The 17,943-nt window shown below is 44.4% G+C and overlaps 2 protein-coding genes across 3 annotated transcripts in view; both read left to right on the top strand.

Annotated features, from left to right (window-relative positions):
* Positions 1 to 11,707, top strand: part of LOC108416575 (proteinase-activated receptor 2-like) — a 28,688-nt gene extending 16,981 nt beyond the window's left edge. Inside the window, exons 2-3 of one of the 2 annotated variants that reach the window (XM_037545835.1) lie at positions 7,606 to 7,835; positions 9,698 to 11,707. In XM_037545835.1, the coding sequence (XP_037401732.1) occupies positions 7,802 to 7,835; positions 9,698 to 10,875 (1,212 nt within the window). In that variant the 5' untranslated portion in view covers positions 7,606 to 7,801 and the 3' untranslated portion in view covers positions 10,876 to 11,707. The remainder of the gene's footprint in view (positions 1 to 7,605; positions 7,836 to 9,697) is intronic. The other variant, XM_037545836.1, reaches the window with a different exon arrangement.
* A 3,898-nt stretch (positions 11,708 to 15,605) lies between these two features.
* Positions 15,606 to 17,943, top strand: part of LOC108414337 — a 679,571-nt gene continuing 677,233 nt past the window's right edge. The window contains 1 exon segment of the mRNA XM_037546145.1: positions 15,606 to 15,815. The gene's annotated coding sequence lies outside the window, so the exon portion shown is untranslated.

Here is a 17,943-nt window from a genome sequence, read left to right on the forward strand (position 1 = left end):
GAGAGAGCTTACCTCCACTGAGACATCCTAAAGAAATCAGAGAGAGAGCTTACCTCCACTGAGACATCCTAAAGAAGTCAGAGAGAGAGCTTACCTCCACTGAGACATCCTAAAGAAATCAGAGCGAGAGCTTACCTCCACTGAGACATCCTAAAGAAATCAGAGAGAGAGCTTACCTCCACTGAGACATCCTAAAGAAATCAGAGAGAGAGCTTACCTCCACTGAGACATCCTAAAGAAGTCAGAGAGAGAGCTTACCTCCACTGAGACATCCTAAAGAAATCAGAGAGAGAGCTTACCTCCACTGAGACATCCTAAAGAAGTCAGAGCGAGAGCTCACCTCCACTGAGACATCCTGAAGAAGTCAGAGAGAGAGCTTACCTCCACTGAGACATCCTAAAGAAGTCAGAGAGAGAGCTTACCTCCACTGAGACATCCTAAATAAGTCAGAGAGAGAGCTTACCTCCACTGATCAGATTTCTTTTAGTGAATTAGTGAATCAGATTTCTAAACCTTAGTCCAATCTAAGAAATCAGACCACACTGATCGGATTATTGAGGGCATGTAAACGCGCTCATCGCTTCAGGTATCGAAAGTTAAACACTAGCACTGTGTTCACACACCATCTCATACGTGTCAAACTGGGGACCTTCCAGGACAAAGTGCTGCAGATCTCCGTGTTTATCCTGATCAGCGCTATGAATTCAGTGCAGGCAGGTCTAATGAGCCGATGAGCTGAATCAGGTGTGTTTAATGAGCTGCAGTCTGCAGTGCTTTGGCCCACGAGGACTGGACCCTGACACACAACCTAAAACAACAAAATCTCTCGAGTATGTGAGGATTTAAATCTGAGGGGCCTGAAAAGTGGCAACATTTCTTCATACATTTAATTTATCAAGTCATTTTACACTCACCGGCCGCTTCATTAGGTACTAGTAAATACCATTAGGTGCTACTAAAAGGCTGGACCCCCTTTTGTCTTCAGAACTGTCTTAATTCTTCATGGCACACTTTCAACAAGGTGCTGGAAATGTTCCTCAGAGATTCTGGTTGGTTATTTGAGTTCCTGTTGCCTTTCTATCATCTGGGACCAGTCTGCCCATTCTCCTCTGACCTCTCACATCAACAAGGCATTTTCGTCCACACAACTGACCGCTCACTGGATATTTCCTCTTTTTCGGACCGTTCTCTGTAAACCCTAGAGATGGTTGAGCGTGAAAATCCCAGCAGATCAGCAGTTTCTGAAATACTCAGACCAGCCCGTCTGGCACCAACAACCACGCCACGTTCAAAGCCCCTTAAATCCCCTTTCTTCCCCGTTCTGATGCTCGGCCTGCACTTCAGCAAGTCGTCTTGACCACCTCTACACGCCTGAATGCAGTGAGCTGCGGCCGTGTGATTGGCTGATCAGCTATTTGTGTTAACAAGCAGGTGTACCTAATAAAGTGGCCGGTGAGTGTGTATTTCTGATGGCTAATCCTTCATCTAATGTCCCAGCCAGTAATCTGTGCCTGAACCGCTCATTTCAGTATGGTAAAAAATCAGAGATCACACTTCTGTCCAATAAGTGCAACTTCTTCATTTTTAGCATCAGATAAAAGCAGTAAACCTGTTTAAACAGGAAACATCACAAGAACCTCTTACTGATGAAAGGAAATAGATAAGAAGAGGAGAACATCTGCACTAGAACGCTGAACCAGGCCATCTGAGTCTAAGTCTGTGATTAGATCACTTGGATGGTGAGTAGCAGTGGAGTAGAGTAAGACGGAGTCTGTCTGCCTGGAGCTGGAAAGCGAGTCTGAAAGCGAGTCTCTGGACGCTGGAATGAAGGGAGAGAGAGACTCAGAGACCAAACAGCTGAGATTATATCGAGTTGTTGAAGCTTCTGTGGGATTTTCTATAAAATATGTTTCTACTTTTTTCCTGGTGCTGAAAAATAATCATGGAATTTCAGTAAAGTAATGTTGGTCTCCGGCTTTGGGCCCCTGTTTACAGGCAGCAGTGAGTCAGTGACACAGTGCCATAAACTTCCTAAGCCAGTCTATGAGGGGTTGCTATTATGAGAGGATAGCATAGCGCTAGCACACCCACGTTAAACCCAATCAAGGTTCATTAATTAGCTGACGAGGAGCGTCGGGGCAGCTGGATGTGCAGCTCTTTACTCTGACCAGCCAGCCAGGCTGCACTGAGGTCCCTGTAGTTACTGAGTCACACTGTAACCAGCCTGGGCAATGCTGGACTCGGGGCTCAGCCTGGGGACGTGTTCATCTTCGCTGATGCTGATACGATCTGTGGCTCCAGGAAATCAGGGGGTGGGCACTGAGCATTCTGAAAACAGGAAGTTAAGGTTATGTAACTCTGCTGCCTCATAGACATAGATACGCACCTTACATGGTGGCTTCATCGCACTTACTGGCTTATCACTAGTAGTTTAGGGATAATCAGCCTTAATAACTGAGTAATAAGCCTGGATAATAAATGCACATCATCACTAAATTAATAATACTTTTCTCATTAATGTGTAACTGTGCTATTGTGTCTCCAAGGCCGAGATAGCAGGGTGCTCGGACTTGTGGTGGTGCATTCATTATGCTTTATAAATGGTGTTATATGGCATACATAACATATACCACACTTGAATACCACAAGTGCCTAGACGCAGTTATCATCACATGCATAGCATCTATTTATGGCCCTGACTGACTCACTGTTACACTGTTATATAATGTCAGGTTTCATGATGCACTATTATCTGCATTCACACAACCTTGTCTGGGAGCATCTATAAACACATTCATAATATGCTATAATGCATTCCTAAGGTGTTATAAACATGACTATGTATTTAAAAATGGATTACTCTTCATAGCCTTGTTTATTATGCATTATGAATTGTTAATATGCACCGCGTTGTTTGGCTATAAGATTCACACATTTCACTGTAAACTTAAAGAAGATGACTTTCCTTTAATTCCTTAAAATCCTGTTTATTGTTATATATACAGTAACTACAGGGACGTCAATGCAAGCTAGTCTAGCTATTCTTAGGGCTGGGGGGCTGCGGCCGTTTAAGGGGTCAAAAAAATTGTTCAAACTATTTGTCTCACAAAAAAAAATAAATAAATAATTTAAAAAAAATAATAATATTGTGAAGCTGCTGAATAAGTTCAAGCTTAATTAAGTCTATGTTTCCGTGATTCAGGGATGTTCAGCGAGTTAACTCAAGCTCTGTCCACTCTCCATGTGTTAAGGTGAACTAATCAGCTCTGCTCTGTGAACCTCTGATTATTGATTATAGTAATCGGTGTGTGATGCTCTGGCCGTGTTTCAGCCGTGAAGCTCCCCCACGACTCCTAAGGAATAGCATCTTAGAGTGAGTGAATGAGTGTGTGTGTGTGTGTGTGTGTGTGTGTGTGTGTGTGTGTGTGTGTGTGTGTGCGTGTGTGTGTGTGTGTGCGTGTGCGTGTGTGTGTGTGAGTGTGTGAGTGCGTGTGTGCGTGAGTGCGAGTGTGAGTGTGTGTGTGTGTGTGAGTGCGTGTGTCCGTGTGCTTGTGTGAGCGTGTGCGTGAGTGTGTGTGTGCGTGTGTATGTGTGTGTGAGTGCGTGTGTGTGTGTGTGTGTGTGTGCGTGAGTGTGTGTGTGAGTGTGTGTGCGTGTGAGTGTGTGTGAGTGCGTGTGTGCGTGAGCGTGTGCGTGAGTGTGTGTGCGTGTGCGTGTGCGTGAGCGTGTGCGCGAGTGCGTGTGTGCGAGTGCGTGAGTGCGAGTGTGCGTGAGTGTGTGTGCGAGTGTGTGCGTGTGTGTGCGTGTGTGTGTGCGAGTGTGTGTGTGTGCGTGTGCAAGTGTGTATGTGTGCGTGTGTGAGTGTGTGTGCGTGTGTGAGTGTGCGTGTGTGTGTGAGCGTGTGTGTGTGAGCGTGTGTGTGTGTGTGTGTGTGCCAGTGTGCGTGTGCGTGTGTGAGTGTGTGTGTGCGTGTGTGTGCGTGTGTGCGTGTGTGAGTGTGTGTGTTTGTGTGTGTCAGTGTGAGTGTGTGTGCGTGTGTGAGTGTGCGTGTGTGTGTGAGCGTGTGTGTGTGAGCGTGTGTGTGTGTGTGCCAGTGTGTGTGTGCCAGTGTGTGAGTGTGTGTGCGTGTGTGCGTGTGTGAGTGTGTGTGTTTGTGTGTGTCAGTGTGAGTGTGTGTGTGAGTCAGTGAGTGATTTAGTTCACTGTACTGGCAGATCATGAGACCTCACACACACGTTGTGTCATGGGAAAATGCGCTGAGCGCTGCCGAGCTTCTCAGTCTGAACTCGTCTCTGAGTGTCAGCAGGTCCCAGAAAATCTCCCACCTTCCAGGCGAGTTTTCCTGGTCTGTTTTCCAGCTGATGCACTTTTAGAAATTGTCTTCAGTTCTATAGATCACATACCCTCACTGACCTCATCAGCGTCCACCCACCCTGTATCCACACTCAATGGCTTTTTTTATCCTAGTTGCTGAAACAAAGCCATTACCAATATCACCTACTGTACCAGTACAGAGCAAATCACTGCTGCCCACAGGAAACCGTGTCTCCATTTTTATGATTGGTTCTTCTCTGCATCGTTTGAGCTCAGCAGCTGTTCCTTACACTGTGTGAAGGTTTCATGATTGGACCAATGGAAAAGCTCCAAAAGGGCTCAGAATAAAAACTTTTCCCACTGACAGTAAATAATGATTTGCCCTCTACTGTAACGTTACTGTTTTGGAGATACTTGTTTTTCGGTGGACAGTGATGATGTCCTGCAACTATTCCGCGTTGTTTATACCACTGTTTATTACATAGGGTTACATAACATCTCAGTCTAGACGCGTTTCCTGAGTAAGATTCCAGAGAACAATCACTTCAAACTGGCAGTTTCATTCAGACGCAGTTCTGTTTTGACTGTATCTGCAGCTGCGATTAAACCAGTCACATCGGGACTTCGTTGGGGCTTCTTCATGAGTCAAAATAGACTTAAGTCGATGCTGCCAGTTTGAAAACAGTAGCAGCGGTGTCCAGTTCAGTTCAGTAGAGGACCTTCAGAACTTTGTCGAGCGCAAATAAAACCAATTTCTGAAATGAAAAGGTTTAAGTAAATCAAGCCTATTGGTTCTTTGAGCTGCCATGGTTCCTTAAGAACCTTAAAGAACCTCATCTTTCAAGAGTGTGAGCTTCCAAACATTAGATAAGCCAAGAGTGATTCTAGGATATACACATCTAGGATCTAAGGATCTAGCATTCAAGGGATCCCCTAAAAAGGCAAGGCAGGTTTATTTACAAGCACCTGTCACAGTCGCCTGAGTATTGATCACAGTCGCCTGAGTATTGATCACTGTCGCCTGAGTATTGATCACAGTCGCCTGAGTATTGATCACTGTCGCCTGAGTATTGATCACTGTCGCCTGAGTATTAATCACAGTCGCCTGAGTATTGATCACTGTCGCCTGAGTATTGATCACAGATGCCTGTGTATTGATCACTGTCGCCTGAGTATTGATCACAGATGCCTGAGTATTGATCACTGTCGCCTGAGTATTGATCACTGTCGCCTGAGTATTGATCACAGACGCCTGAGTATTGATCACTGTCGCCTGAGTATTGATCACTGTCACCTGAGAGACTTCAGTCCCAGCCCGTAGAAGCTGGCACTTTTGTTAGTATCTTCGCGAGGTATTGTTTGATGTAATTACTGAGCGGTACCCCGTGTTTCCCCATGTTTCCTGAGTTTTCCCGTGTTTCCCGTGTTTCGACCTTTTGTTCAGACTGGTTATTAAACCACGTAACCTCTCTCCCGCGAGCATCTGCTATTCTGTCCGCACGTTACACGCTGTATCTGCATTTTTGTCATTTTTCAGGTTTTGACATAATCTGAAAATGCCTGATGTTCTTTACATTGTATGTAAATTTCATGATAAATAAACCAAAGGAAACGGCCCAAAATGACTTGGAAAGACATCTGGTTCCATTGACTTCCATTAGAAGTAAAGCAGGTTTTTTCCTCCTCCCGTAAAGTCACGGTTTGGAGATGCGAGGTTTTGATCTGTGTAAACAAAGCCTACAAATAAACCTGTGTCATGTTGGTTTGTTTGATCTCAATATTAAAGCACAATTATTATTTGTCAGTCACTCTTTAGTAAACATAATGGTTCTATAAAGAACCTTGAACACTCAAAGTACTCTTTGCATCATGAAAAGGTTCTTCAGAGTGAAAAAGGCTTTATGCAGCATCTAAAGCGGTTCTGCTATTGTTACAGTGTCAAGCTTGTAACAACAGAGGAACCATTTCCAAAAAGGACCATATAGAACCATCTACAGCACGTTCTCCATCAATCTGAAGAATGCTTTCACGGTGCAAAGAACCCTTTTATATGTGAAGTGTTCTGTTAGGGTTCATGGTTACGTTTAGTTTTCAGCGTTTCAGTGAAATGTTCAGTCTGATCTGCATGACGCTGTAAATGTTTTAGTTCACACCCCACTGAAGGGAAGGATGATGACAGTAGAGGTCTACATACAGACGTCGCCTAAACAAACACCTACTACTGCTTTTGGTTTCAAATTGCAGCTGACAGCAATATAATAATTCTAGCAACTCAGCTATGGATTCCTGTTCCTAGAACCATCCCACATTATAGAATAATGAACACAGTCTGTGAAGCTGTGGTGGACTTGATGTCCTCGTGGAGGAGCTGCTAGGTGGTCTGAACGTCAGCACGTCAGTTGTATAAAACAGCTCGCCCGGCTGGACACAGTGGAAACATCTTTTGAGGGAAAGCATTTTTGAGGTCTTTGATGGCTGAAATTGTAAAAGTGATGCTGTATTTTTATTTATTTATTTATTTTATTTTATTTTATTTTTTGGGGGGGGGGGGGGGGGCAGGGGGTGCTTTAGTAGTGAAGTAGGACTAAAGCTAAAAAATGCACTTTCCATTGTTTTTCATCTCGCCCTTCTGGGCTTTCATGAATAATAACTACTTCACATCCTTATTTTTTTATTTAGACTAAATTCCATTTGAGATGTTTTTTTTTTCAGTTCCACTACGGGATTATGGCTGTGATCCAGGACTGATGCTGTTACCATCCCAACATCATCACTATCCAACTAAATAAATAAATGGGCAATTTCCATTTTTGCTGTTTTTCTTTTTTTGGTGTACTTTGAGAAAACTGGCTGCCCTTTATATTCTGCGAAAGTGCCGTGATAAACAGACCAATAGAAATGCTCCAAAATATCTCAGGATAAAATCTGTTTACATTAACTTTCTTTGACAGTAGAGGACGGTTTGCCCTCTCCTGTAAAATGTTGAGATGAAAAAAGTAGAAATGATTACAAATCCATCAAAATGTACTCGGCTATGTCTTAAAGAACCGGTTCTTCAAGGGTTCTTTAGTGAAGGAAATGCTTCTGTAGAAACCATACATACTCAAAGAACCTATAGAAAGGGTTCTATAGCTTGATGGAGAACGTGCTATAGATGGTTCTACACAGAGCCTTTCTGATAAAGGGTTCAGTATTACTCCACAAACCAGAGAACCCTTTTTTGTGGTGCTAAATAGAACCCTTCTGCTGAAAGTGAGGAAATGACACTCATCTCTGTTCATGCCAAAAAAGAAGAGAGAAGAGAGGGACTGACTGGAGCGATTAACTCAGGAAGGAGAAGAGCAGTCATTATCAGGGTCACATGACTCTGCTCCTCCACCGCAGGCGAGTCAGGAGCTGCAGACATGCGAGATCAGGAAGCACAGGCAGGTGAAGAGGAACCTCTCATCATTACAGCCTGGTGGTTCATCTCTGGATTCTCGTTCTAATGGATCCAGCCAGCACCGCCGAATGTGTGTACGGTATGTTCCTTTCTCAGATTCAAAGCCAGGACCAGCCTTATTCCTACACACGAACACACATTCACACCTTGAGAATTTTCGTGTGGTCTTCCTTTTGCTTCTCTCTGTTTTCCATGTTTCTCAGTAGTTTCAGGACATGCAGGTCATTCCTGCAGTAACGTTGGCTTCACTTTCAGATATTCGGGTTTCTTTCTTAACCGGATGCCTTTTTAAAACTTTTGAGAATGCTTTCATTTCTCCCGTCTCCCCAGCAGTAAGGGCTGGGAGTCAATCCCAAAGAGCCGATTTTCCAGTTTCAGGTGTTTGGGAGGTGTTCAGGTGTTTCTCACATGGAGAGTGAGACATTCTGCCGACAGCCAGGTTGAAAATGCATCCTTTCAGATCTCACGGCGTCTGTCAATGGGCTGTATTTTGCTGTAAAAAACAAAGACAAATGCAACTTGTAATGAAAACGTGGAACTAACTCCTCTAGTGCTAAAACATCTACCCAGTACTAGTCAACTCTACTGCTTGGCAATGACACTGTAAGTCCATGATTGAATGATGTCGATGTTGCTGATCGTTGATTATGGCACTAGCAAATAGTACTCAGAGTAGACGATAAGTTAAAGGACTCGGCGTGGGCGCCTGCGGTGCGCCTAAGTAGGATACGAATGCATGAGATTCTAGGGTTTTATCTCTGGTTCCTTGATGTTCAGTCGATTATCACCAACAGGATGGTTATGGTTAGGGTCAGGGTTAGGAGCAGGTGAGGGTTTTACCTTGAGGTTAAGGTTAGGCTTAGGTTTAGGTTTAGGGTTAGGAATAGATTTAAAAATCTCTTTCACACTAACTTGAAGTTCAGTTTCATTTACTAGATATTTAGTTGAATTAAACTTATAGACAGACTGAGCATTTAAAAGCATCTACAGTGGACCATCCACATCAAGTGTTACCTGAAACGCCTTTAGTTAATAACCAGACTAAACAAACATTCTTCTCTAAAGACTGGAGACTCGACTCGGACAAATCACAGAAAGCAGCTGGTGAACATCTCTGCTTGTTTGCCAGGGATGATAACTGCCCAGACTTGTCCGTCTGCCCAGTTTGTTTAGTTTAGAAATCTGGAAACGTGAATGTGGGGAACAAGAAGCAACTTGAACATCTTGTTGATCATCTGGTTTGTCGAGCTGTCCTTTCTGTAGGTACTTGTGTAAAATACAGCCTCCTTAAGTCTTAAAAGTAGACATTATTGAGAAACTAAAGATATAAATAGTTTGTACTGAACGGCCTGATTAAGGACTGTTAGAGGCTGTGATACAGCAAAAACACAGACCCTCTGTCAGGCCTTGGGATCAGCAGTGTCCAGCACACTTTAGTGGTTCTTTCAGGTCTTACAAAAATTCTTCATTGCAGGAAGAGCTTTTAAATGACGATGTAGCATCAAGTGAGTTTGATTCTGTGCAGGACAGGAGCTACTCCAATGGTCTAAAGCTCTGCTTGCACATTGGCCATCCTGTAAAATCACCGCTGTTAAACATCCTGAACTACTGTGTTTCCTTTGTAGGCCAGAAGAAGTGATGAACATAAACAGATGTAGTAATCAGATAAATAAAGGCTGCTTATAAAGCAAATTTTAAAAAGTTCATTCATTTATTAAACCATGTTTCGCTTTGGTTCTTCCAACGGTGTTTAACAGTGATGGACTTTTATTTGAACTGGAGGGGTTTGCAAAAGGACATGTGATCACCCAAGTTGACCAACGATGTCCAGGTTAAGATTCTGACATTGTGTTTGTTTTGTTGTCGCGTGTAATTTTATTCGTTTGTTTTTTTATGTTTATCACTTATCGTGCTCTACATTAAACCTCATTTTTCTCTCAGTCCCCTCAGACAATCAAAGGTCGTGGATCTATTATGGGTTCGATGTTGTGGAGGAGAATGCAGAGGGGGTGAAAGTGAGCAATGCTTCCGGACCTGCTCTCAAAGGCGATCTCACCACAGTCTTCCTCCCTGCCGTTTACATCATCGTCTTCATTGTGGGGTTGCCCACCAACGCCATGGCCCTCTGGGTGTTCCTCTTCAGGACCAAGAAGAAGCATCCAGCGTCCATCCTAATGGCCAATCTAGCGCTGGCTGACCTGCTCTTCATCGTGTGGCTCCCACTGAAGATCACCTACCACTTCAACGGCAATGACTGGACCTTCGGGGAGCCGCTGTGTAAAGTCCTAGTGGGGTTTTTCTACGGGAATATGTACTGCTCCGCTATCTTCATAGCCTGCATCAGTGTCCAGCGCTACTGGGGGATTGTCCACCCACTTTCTCAGAAACTGAATAACCGTGTAACAGTGTGTGTGTGTGTTTGTGTGTGGATTGTAGTCTGGGTCCTCACTGTACCGCTATACCTGTATGACCAGACCGTTAAAGTCACCAATATGTGTATTACTACCTGCCATGACGTCACTCGCTTCAACCAAACACACTTCCCTGTTGGGTATTTCCTGACCATGGGCACTGTGGGATATGTAGTTCCCTGTGTGGTCTGTATAGTGTCCTACCTGCTGACCTTCCTCTCCCTCAGGAGGTCCGTAACAGACAGCAGCAGCAGTAAGAAGAAAAGGAAGGCTATAGTCCTCATGGTTACTGTGCTGGTGATGTTCCTGGTCTGCTTCACTCCCAGTAACATCATGCTGATGGTCCATTACTCTCTGCTGGGTGCCAAAATTCCAAACAATGTCTATGGGATCTACATGGTTGCTCTGTGTCTGGGCAGCCTGAACAGCTGCCTGGACCCATTCGTGTATTATTATATCTCGGAGGAGTTCAGAGATCATGTGAAGAACTCGCTGATGTGCCGTAGTGAACGTACATCCAAACAGATGAAGGTTTCCTTCAGCGCTCTGAAATTCTCAAAGAAGAGCAACACCTACACATCTGACTCCGCCCACACCCAGAGCAGAGACTGCAGCTCTGACTCCGCCCACATCCAGAGCAGAGACTGCAGCTCTGACTCCGCCCACACCCAGAGAAGAGACTGCAGCTCTGACTCCACCCACACATAGGGTGCTACCTGCTAAGATCATGTCCAGCAAATGATGAACCTGCACCGCTCTGACCGACGTGTACCACTCCGTCATTTATGAGGAGCAGCTTGCTGGCTGTTGGTTGAGCTCTCTGGAGGAAAAATCTCTGAGAATCTTCAAAGCAGAATGTCCAATAAGCAGAGACCGCATGTTATGATTAGTGTATATATATAGCATATCTACATAATGTGGAACTGAGTTGTGTTCATGTAGAATATTTACAGTGTGATGTGCTGAGCTGCTGCCAGTGTTCCTGCCCTGCTCTCTGTGTTTGAGCAGAACCGGGTCAGAATGAGAGACTGTGGCTCAAACGGACCCCTACACCCTCATTAGTGTTGTGCTGTGCAGGGGTGGAGGTGCTGGTAGAATGCAGAGTGAATTGCTGTTGGCATCTTAAACTTGTCTTCATTTGAATGATCCTTTAACGAATGGCACAGTTTAAGTAATTGTAACGTTTGCATGTGTAGCTCTGATGTATGTCAGAGATGCTTCTATGGCTGCTTGGACACAGTGCCACACAAGGGTTGGATGTTAATCGCTATGGTACTGAACCCAGAATGCTTCAGGGCAGCGGGTAAAAGGGGTTTTCCTATAGCTGCAGTAAGATTATATAATGTTCCCATTAAAGTTCACCAGTAAACGCTGTGAAACCCGTTACTCAGAGGCCTCTGTGGTCGTCTGTACACAGAGCGTAAATAACAGGACAGTAAGCCGAGAATCACATCCAACAATGGTTCATCATTTGGAAAGCTTGTATTCGCCCACCCCCTGCAGGGAGAACTGTCTACTGTACTGAGCAGCAGGAAACAAAACACACGATGTTCAAATCACAAGCTGCAGGTCTAATTTTCACATTATTCTCAGTTGTTTTGATGTTTGAGCAGAGAAATTAAACCTAATAGAGCCTGTGAACTGGCGCTTTGGCACATCCAGCATTCAAGCCCAGAGAAATGAATGTGCAGTCTGCACATTCAGCTGATAGTGATCCATATTGTTCACTAGAAATTACATTGTGGGATATTCTGGAATCACTCTGGAATTCTGGAATTCCATTACATGACTCAAACACTAAGAGAAAATTGGCAGACGTCCTCAATAATCCCTAAAACACAAGTGTCACGACCGGGCAGGGAGGACTCGAGCGCGGATAGGCAGCTGAGGCTTTATTAAAAGGGCCAGATCCAATAGGGTAGTCAAAAACAGCCCAGAGCCATAACATCAACCCAATGAACCAAACGCAAAACACACCAGAGAGGCAAGACAGTCCAGGGTCGAGGCACAGCAGACCAACACAGGAGGCAAGGCAAAAATCAGAAACGAGGAAACGGGCAAGAACGTCATACACGGCAAAAGGGAACGCCTTATAATGAAGGGATGATCCGCAACACTCAGCAAGGAAAGACTGGAGACACATCAAGTACATACGCTGGAGAAAACAGGTGCAGGTAATCTAGAACTCAGGTGACTGAGATGTGGTGAGTGTGATTGGTGACACTGGAGTCCGGGCATTGTGGGAGTTGGAGTTCGTAGGCAGGACGGGGCGCCAGAAATGGCAGAGATCCATTTCAGTCACAGCCGTCCTGTAAATATGTGAAAGTGATTTATTACCCCTACATCTGCATCATCGTGTGGGCTCACTTTAGTTTTTTTAAAGTTGTTTTTTAAACTTACTTTATTTATCTAGTCACAGCAAAGATGGACATATTTAAAAAGTGCCAGTTCCTTAAACAAGTCTACTAATTGGCAAGATCCACTGATGGCCAGTAGGTGGCAGTGAAGTCCATGTAGTGCAGTGTCAGCCTTTCACTGGACCGGCACCATAATTGTGTTGTGCTTGTTCATAACCCTTGTATGAAGTGTCATAGCAGAGATCTGCACACAGAAGCATCGGTTTCTCCATGCTGTGGAGGTGCGTTTATCAGAGAAAGAGGAAAGGAGGAGTGAAAGGTAGTCTTACCTTTCCTGGATTAGACCTGAATTATTTTATTCTGATGTTTCTCTCTAAAACCTGTGAAAGTGACACATTCTGTGTAACATGAACTCCAGGCTGGAGGGAAAGAGGTGATTCAGAAAGTGGAACAGTTTTTATTACTGTCTCAGTTTGACAGACGGGTTCATTCATTTCCCCGTAAACTCTCGGCTCAGGACTGCTGGACACCACATACACTCTAGTGAATACACACACACTAGGGGGCAGTGAACACATTTGCCCGGGGCGTTGGGCAGCCCTATCCACGGTGCCCAGGGAGCAGTTGGGGGTTAGGTGTCTTACTCAAGGGCACCTCAGTCATGGACTGTCGGTGCTGGGGATCGAACCGGCGACCTTCCAGGGTCAGTGGCTTTATATGCACCAAATAAAGATCACTCCTGACAGCAGACACCCCAATCTCCCCCGTTTCTCACTCTCACGCACATGTGACTATAACTCCCTTGTGTTATACAATGGTGTTCAAAAGTGTGAAGATCAGATGATGTTTTGTTGGTTTTCTCAGTGATAATGAGAACTCATCCTCTACAGAGAGCACACCTCAGTACGGCATTTTAATGTTTAGTGTTTTTATAAAGGGTCCTTGGGTTTGAGAAAATGGCACTATATAAATTGAACTTACAGCCTATAAACTCACTTCCTCACCCTCTGTTCCTGTGACAAAGCTTCAACTATTCCCACCGCCATGCCGTCTCAGTCATACCACAGCTATGGGGTGGGGTATGGGGGTCCAGCCTTCCAGCTACAGGCAGGAGCCACCCAGAACACCAGGCCCAGTTCTATGGGTTCTCCACCTCCCTCAATCATCGTCCCTCATTCTACCACAAAACGTCCAAAATGGTCCAAACCTGCAAATAAACACTTTTTTAAACAGTTTAAATTACTGGAAAAAAAAAACTTAAATGTGCTACAACTTGTGCAGAGGCCAAATTTTGTGTCTTGTTGTTTCCTCTGATAAACGGAAGTCAGTAAATAAACAGCAATTGTGTGTTAAAATGTGCAGAGGTGTGTTCTCTGTGGGGGTTATGTTTACACTTAGTATTTATTAGTATGTATTGGTATTACGCCTTTTCAACATTGCATGGACATCGGGGGTGGTGCCACTGGATTGGCAGACTGGGGTGGTGGTGCCTCTCTTTAAAAAGGGGGACCGGAGGGTGTGTTCCAACTACAGGGGAATCACACTCCTCAGCCTCCCTGGCAAGGTCTATGCAGGGGTACTGGAGAAGAGAGTCCGGCTTATAGTCGAACCTCGGATCCAGGAGGAGCAGTGCAGGTTCCGCCCTGGTCGTGGAACACTGGACCAACTCTTCACCCTCTCCAGGATTCTGGAGGGTTCATGGGAGTTTGCCCACATGTGGACAGGCATTCGACTGTGTTCCCCAGGGTATTCTGTGGGAGGTGCTTCGGGAGTACGGGGTACATGGCTCTTTGCTACGAGCCATTCAGGCCCTGTACAAACAAAGCTGGAGTTTGGTTCGCATGGCCGGCAGTAAGTCAGACTCGTTCCCAGTGAGAGTTGGACTCCGTCAGGGCTGCCCTTTGTCACCGATTCTATTCATAATTTTTATGGATAGAATTTCTAGGCGCAGTCAGGGGATGGAGGGTGTCCGGTTTGGTGACCTCAGGGTCACATCGCTGCTGTTTGCAGATGATGTTGTCCTATTGGGGACATCAGGCTGTGAACTTCAGCTTTCGCTGGATCGGTTTGCAGCCGAGTGTGAAGCGGCCAGGATGAGAATCAGTACATCTAAATCCGAGGCCATGCTTCTCAGGCAGAAAAGGGTGGAGAGCCCTTTCTGGGTCGGGGATGATAGGCTCTTGCCTCAAGTGGAGGAGTTTAAGTACAGTCAGCAGTGATGCGGGCTCTTTACCGGTCTGTTGTGGTAAAGAAAGAGCTGAGCCATAAGGCAAGGCTCTCGATTTACCGGTCGATCTACGTTCCCACCCTCACCTGTGGTCATGAGCTTTGGGTAATGACCGAAAGAATAAGATCTCGAATACAAGCGGCCGAAATGAGTTTCCTCCGCAGGGTGTCTGGACTCTCCCTTAGAGAGTAGAGCTGCTGCTTCTTCACGTCGAGAGGAGCCAGCTGAGGTGGTTCGGGCATCTGGTTAGGATGCCTCCTGGACGCCTCCCTCGTGAGGTGTCACAGGCAAGTCTACCAGGGAGGAGACCCCGGGGAAGACCCAGGACAAGCTGGTGTGACTATATTGCCCAGCTGGCCTGGGAGCGCCTCGGATTCCCCCCCCAGGGAGCTAGTGGAAGTGGCTGGGGAAAGGGAGGTCTGGGCCTCATTGCTTAGTATGCTGCCTCCTCGACCCGAACCCCAGAGAAGCGGAAGATGATGGATGGATGGATGGAATTGGTATTAATAGCATTAGTATCCGTATCTATTTACACATAGAAAATCAACAAACAGAATTAGAGCAGCGGCGCTCAAACGTTTGCATATGGCTGTATGAGTTTAGTGTGGAGACACTGAGGACTGGAATCTGACCTGCTTACATTAAAAGTTGACATTTTAAAGCTCCTCAATCTTTTCAATAATTAACCTTCAGCTCCTCACTGGCACACTGAACAAGAACAAAGCAGTCCAGAGTTCAGCTCATTAGAGGCCAGACTGAACTCTGAGGGGAATTTTCTAGGCCTATGATGCAGCACAGAAATGGGGAGGAAGTGGGGGGTGAACAGGAAATACCTGTAACGTGCAGCTCGAGAAGAAAACCGAAAGCCAAATGAAGAAAAGCTGCGCAGATGTTCAGCTCTATTCCACGTGTTACAATCTTATCTAGAACCTACAGACAGACAGAGAACACTGTTCTGCACTGATTTCAGCATCTGCTGCTCATTTTATCAACATCTGGAGAACCTTCAGACACCATGTGTTCCACGCAGAACCAGAAGTGATGCTGAGACAGAAGAAGAAAAGGTACGACTGGTAAATTATCCTCAGCGATGATCAGAGGGTCTAAATATTACTAACGTAACAAAACGAAGAGGCTGAGTGGATCGTAGCCATAAAGCTGTGATTTCACGCCTTCAGCTCACATAAACCCACCAAGAGCGACAGAAGTTGCAGCGAAGCTTTTCCTGAAAAAAACACGGCTTTCTCAACTAAATGTCTGTGTTTTACTCTAAAAATCGCAGCTCTCATAGTGATCATTTGTGTTATGACGAAATGTGTAATATTAAATATTATAATGAGCTTATAAAGGGTCAAAACCCTTTGTGTTAAATCCTATCAAACACCACCATCTGAATCAATTCCATATTAAGAGCAGGTAAAGACCATGTAAAATGAAAGCTGATAGCAGCTGATAACCCATTTAGTGTTAATGAGGTAAAAGTCTACATTCATGTTTCTTTAAGTAGAAAGCGACTACATTTCATCTGAAGATGAAAAGGAAAGTGAAAGTAAAATGTGAGACATGGTTTATACAGATTTCTGTAATCAGGTCATATAAACTCTTAGAAATGGCCAAAAACTTTGTGAACACGAAAATAACTGTTTGGTAAGTTTTGCTCAAGTTGGACATGAAGTAACAAAACATATCATTGTTTCTCCGTCTGTGGAGAAAGAGTAACTTACAGGTGAACATAAATGCATTGGTCAGGATTTGTTATATAACAGTGTGCATGTTAGAAGAGAACAGATCCATTAACACAGGTTTGGTGTTTGACTCCAGACATAGCCTGGATTTCATTTCCACCACCTAGATCAGAGGCGAGGAACTGAGGCCAGCACAGTTTGCTGAGTACCTGCTCTAGCACACCAACTAAACCTGCTAACTAGCTGATGAGTCCAAAACGTGCGCTTGAGCAGGAAAATGACCAAACTGTGTGGAAATCCAGCCCGCCAAAACTAGAGCTCCCCACCCCTGACACAGACAGACTAGATACGGGGTGGCAACTGTGAAGATGAGTAAGCAGGAAACGCTTAGACTGACACTCACACAGAACAATTACAATGGATTGTGTGTTTGGTAAGACTTTATTTGAAGGCTACCTACATAAGGGCTTCATGATGCATTCATAAGCACTGAATAATGTGTTTATTAAGCACTATTTGAACATTTATTAAGTGCTTATGTCGGTTCTCGCAACCTGACATAAGATGTTTTATGAAATAAATGACATTGTACTGACATAATATGAATAAACGTTGAACATATTTACAGTACTAAACAGGAAGTGTGCAGTGCTTCTGGCGTGGTTTCTGTTTGCAGGCCTCGTTTCCTGACCAGTCTTTGAGAGAAGCTTCTGGTCTAGGGCTGTGTGTCGGTGTGAGAGCCTGAGTGTGGTATAAGCTTTACGGGTGCTTTGTTGCTTGTTGTTGAGATTTTCATAAAGACAGTCCATGTTGTAGCACTTACCTGTTAAGAAGTATGTTTGTCGACTTCATGAAGGAATTTGATACCCTTAAACTAAAGTGATGGATATTTGCTTCATTTATAACACTGTTATGAAGTATGATTGCTACAAGATGTAGAGTTTATAAGACAGATGGCTATTTATGAACAACACATGTCTGTTCTATGAATGATTTTAAGGCCCTCAAACTAAAGTGGTAGCACATTTTCCAATCATAACACCTTCATTAAGAATTCACTAGATATGGTGATACATGGTGGAACATGAAGATAATGTTAAAATGAGAAAAAGACAATAAATGAAATGCTACAACTTTATTTATAGCAAACACACAAATTTCACAAATACTGCTCCAAGTCACATCCTTACCCACATTACTGACTGCAAAGGGCATCTAAAAACAAACACGATGTGCCTTGGAAAACAGAAATTAACAGGTAAGCGCTGTCCTGGTGACACTACTGCAAGACCAAGACTTCATATATGTGGTTTAAGAGAGGAGAAAATGACATGAAGCAAAAGCAAAACTTTATACATAAACTAAAAACAACCTTTATGTATTTATCTGTCATAATCTACTTTCTGATGTGATATAAAACTGCATCAATCATCTTATCCACGCCATGGAGGGAAGAGGGGGTGGTTTCCAGGCATATTTCACCTGATATCAGTACAATGTCGTCTTG

This window comes from Pygocentrus nattereri, chromosome 16 (assembly GCF_015220715.1).
Source record: "Pygocentrus nattereri isolate fPygNat1 chromosome 16, fPygNat1.pri, whole genome shotgun sequence".
In the NCBI taxonomy this organism is placed as follows: Eukaryota; Metazoa; Chordata; class Actinopteri; order Characiformes; family Serrasalmidae; genus Pygocentrus; species Pygocentrus nattereri.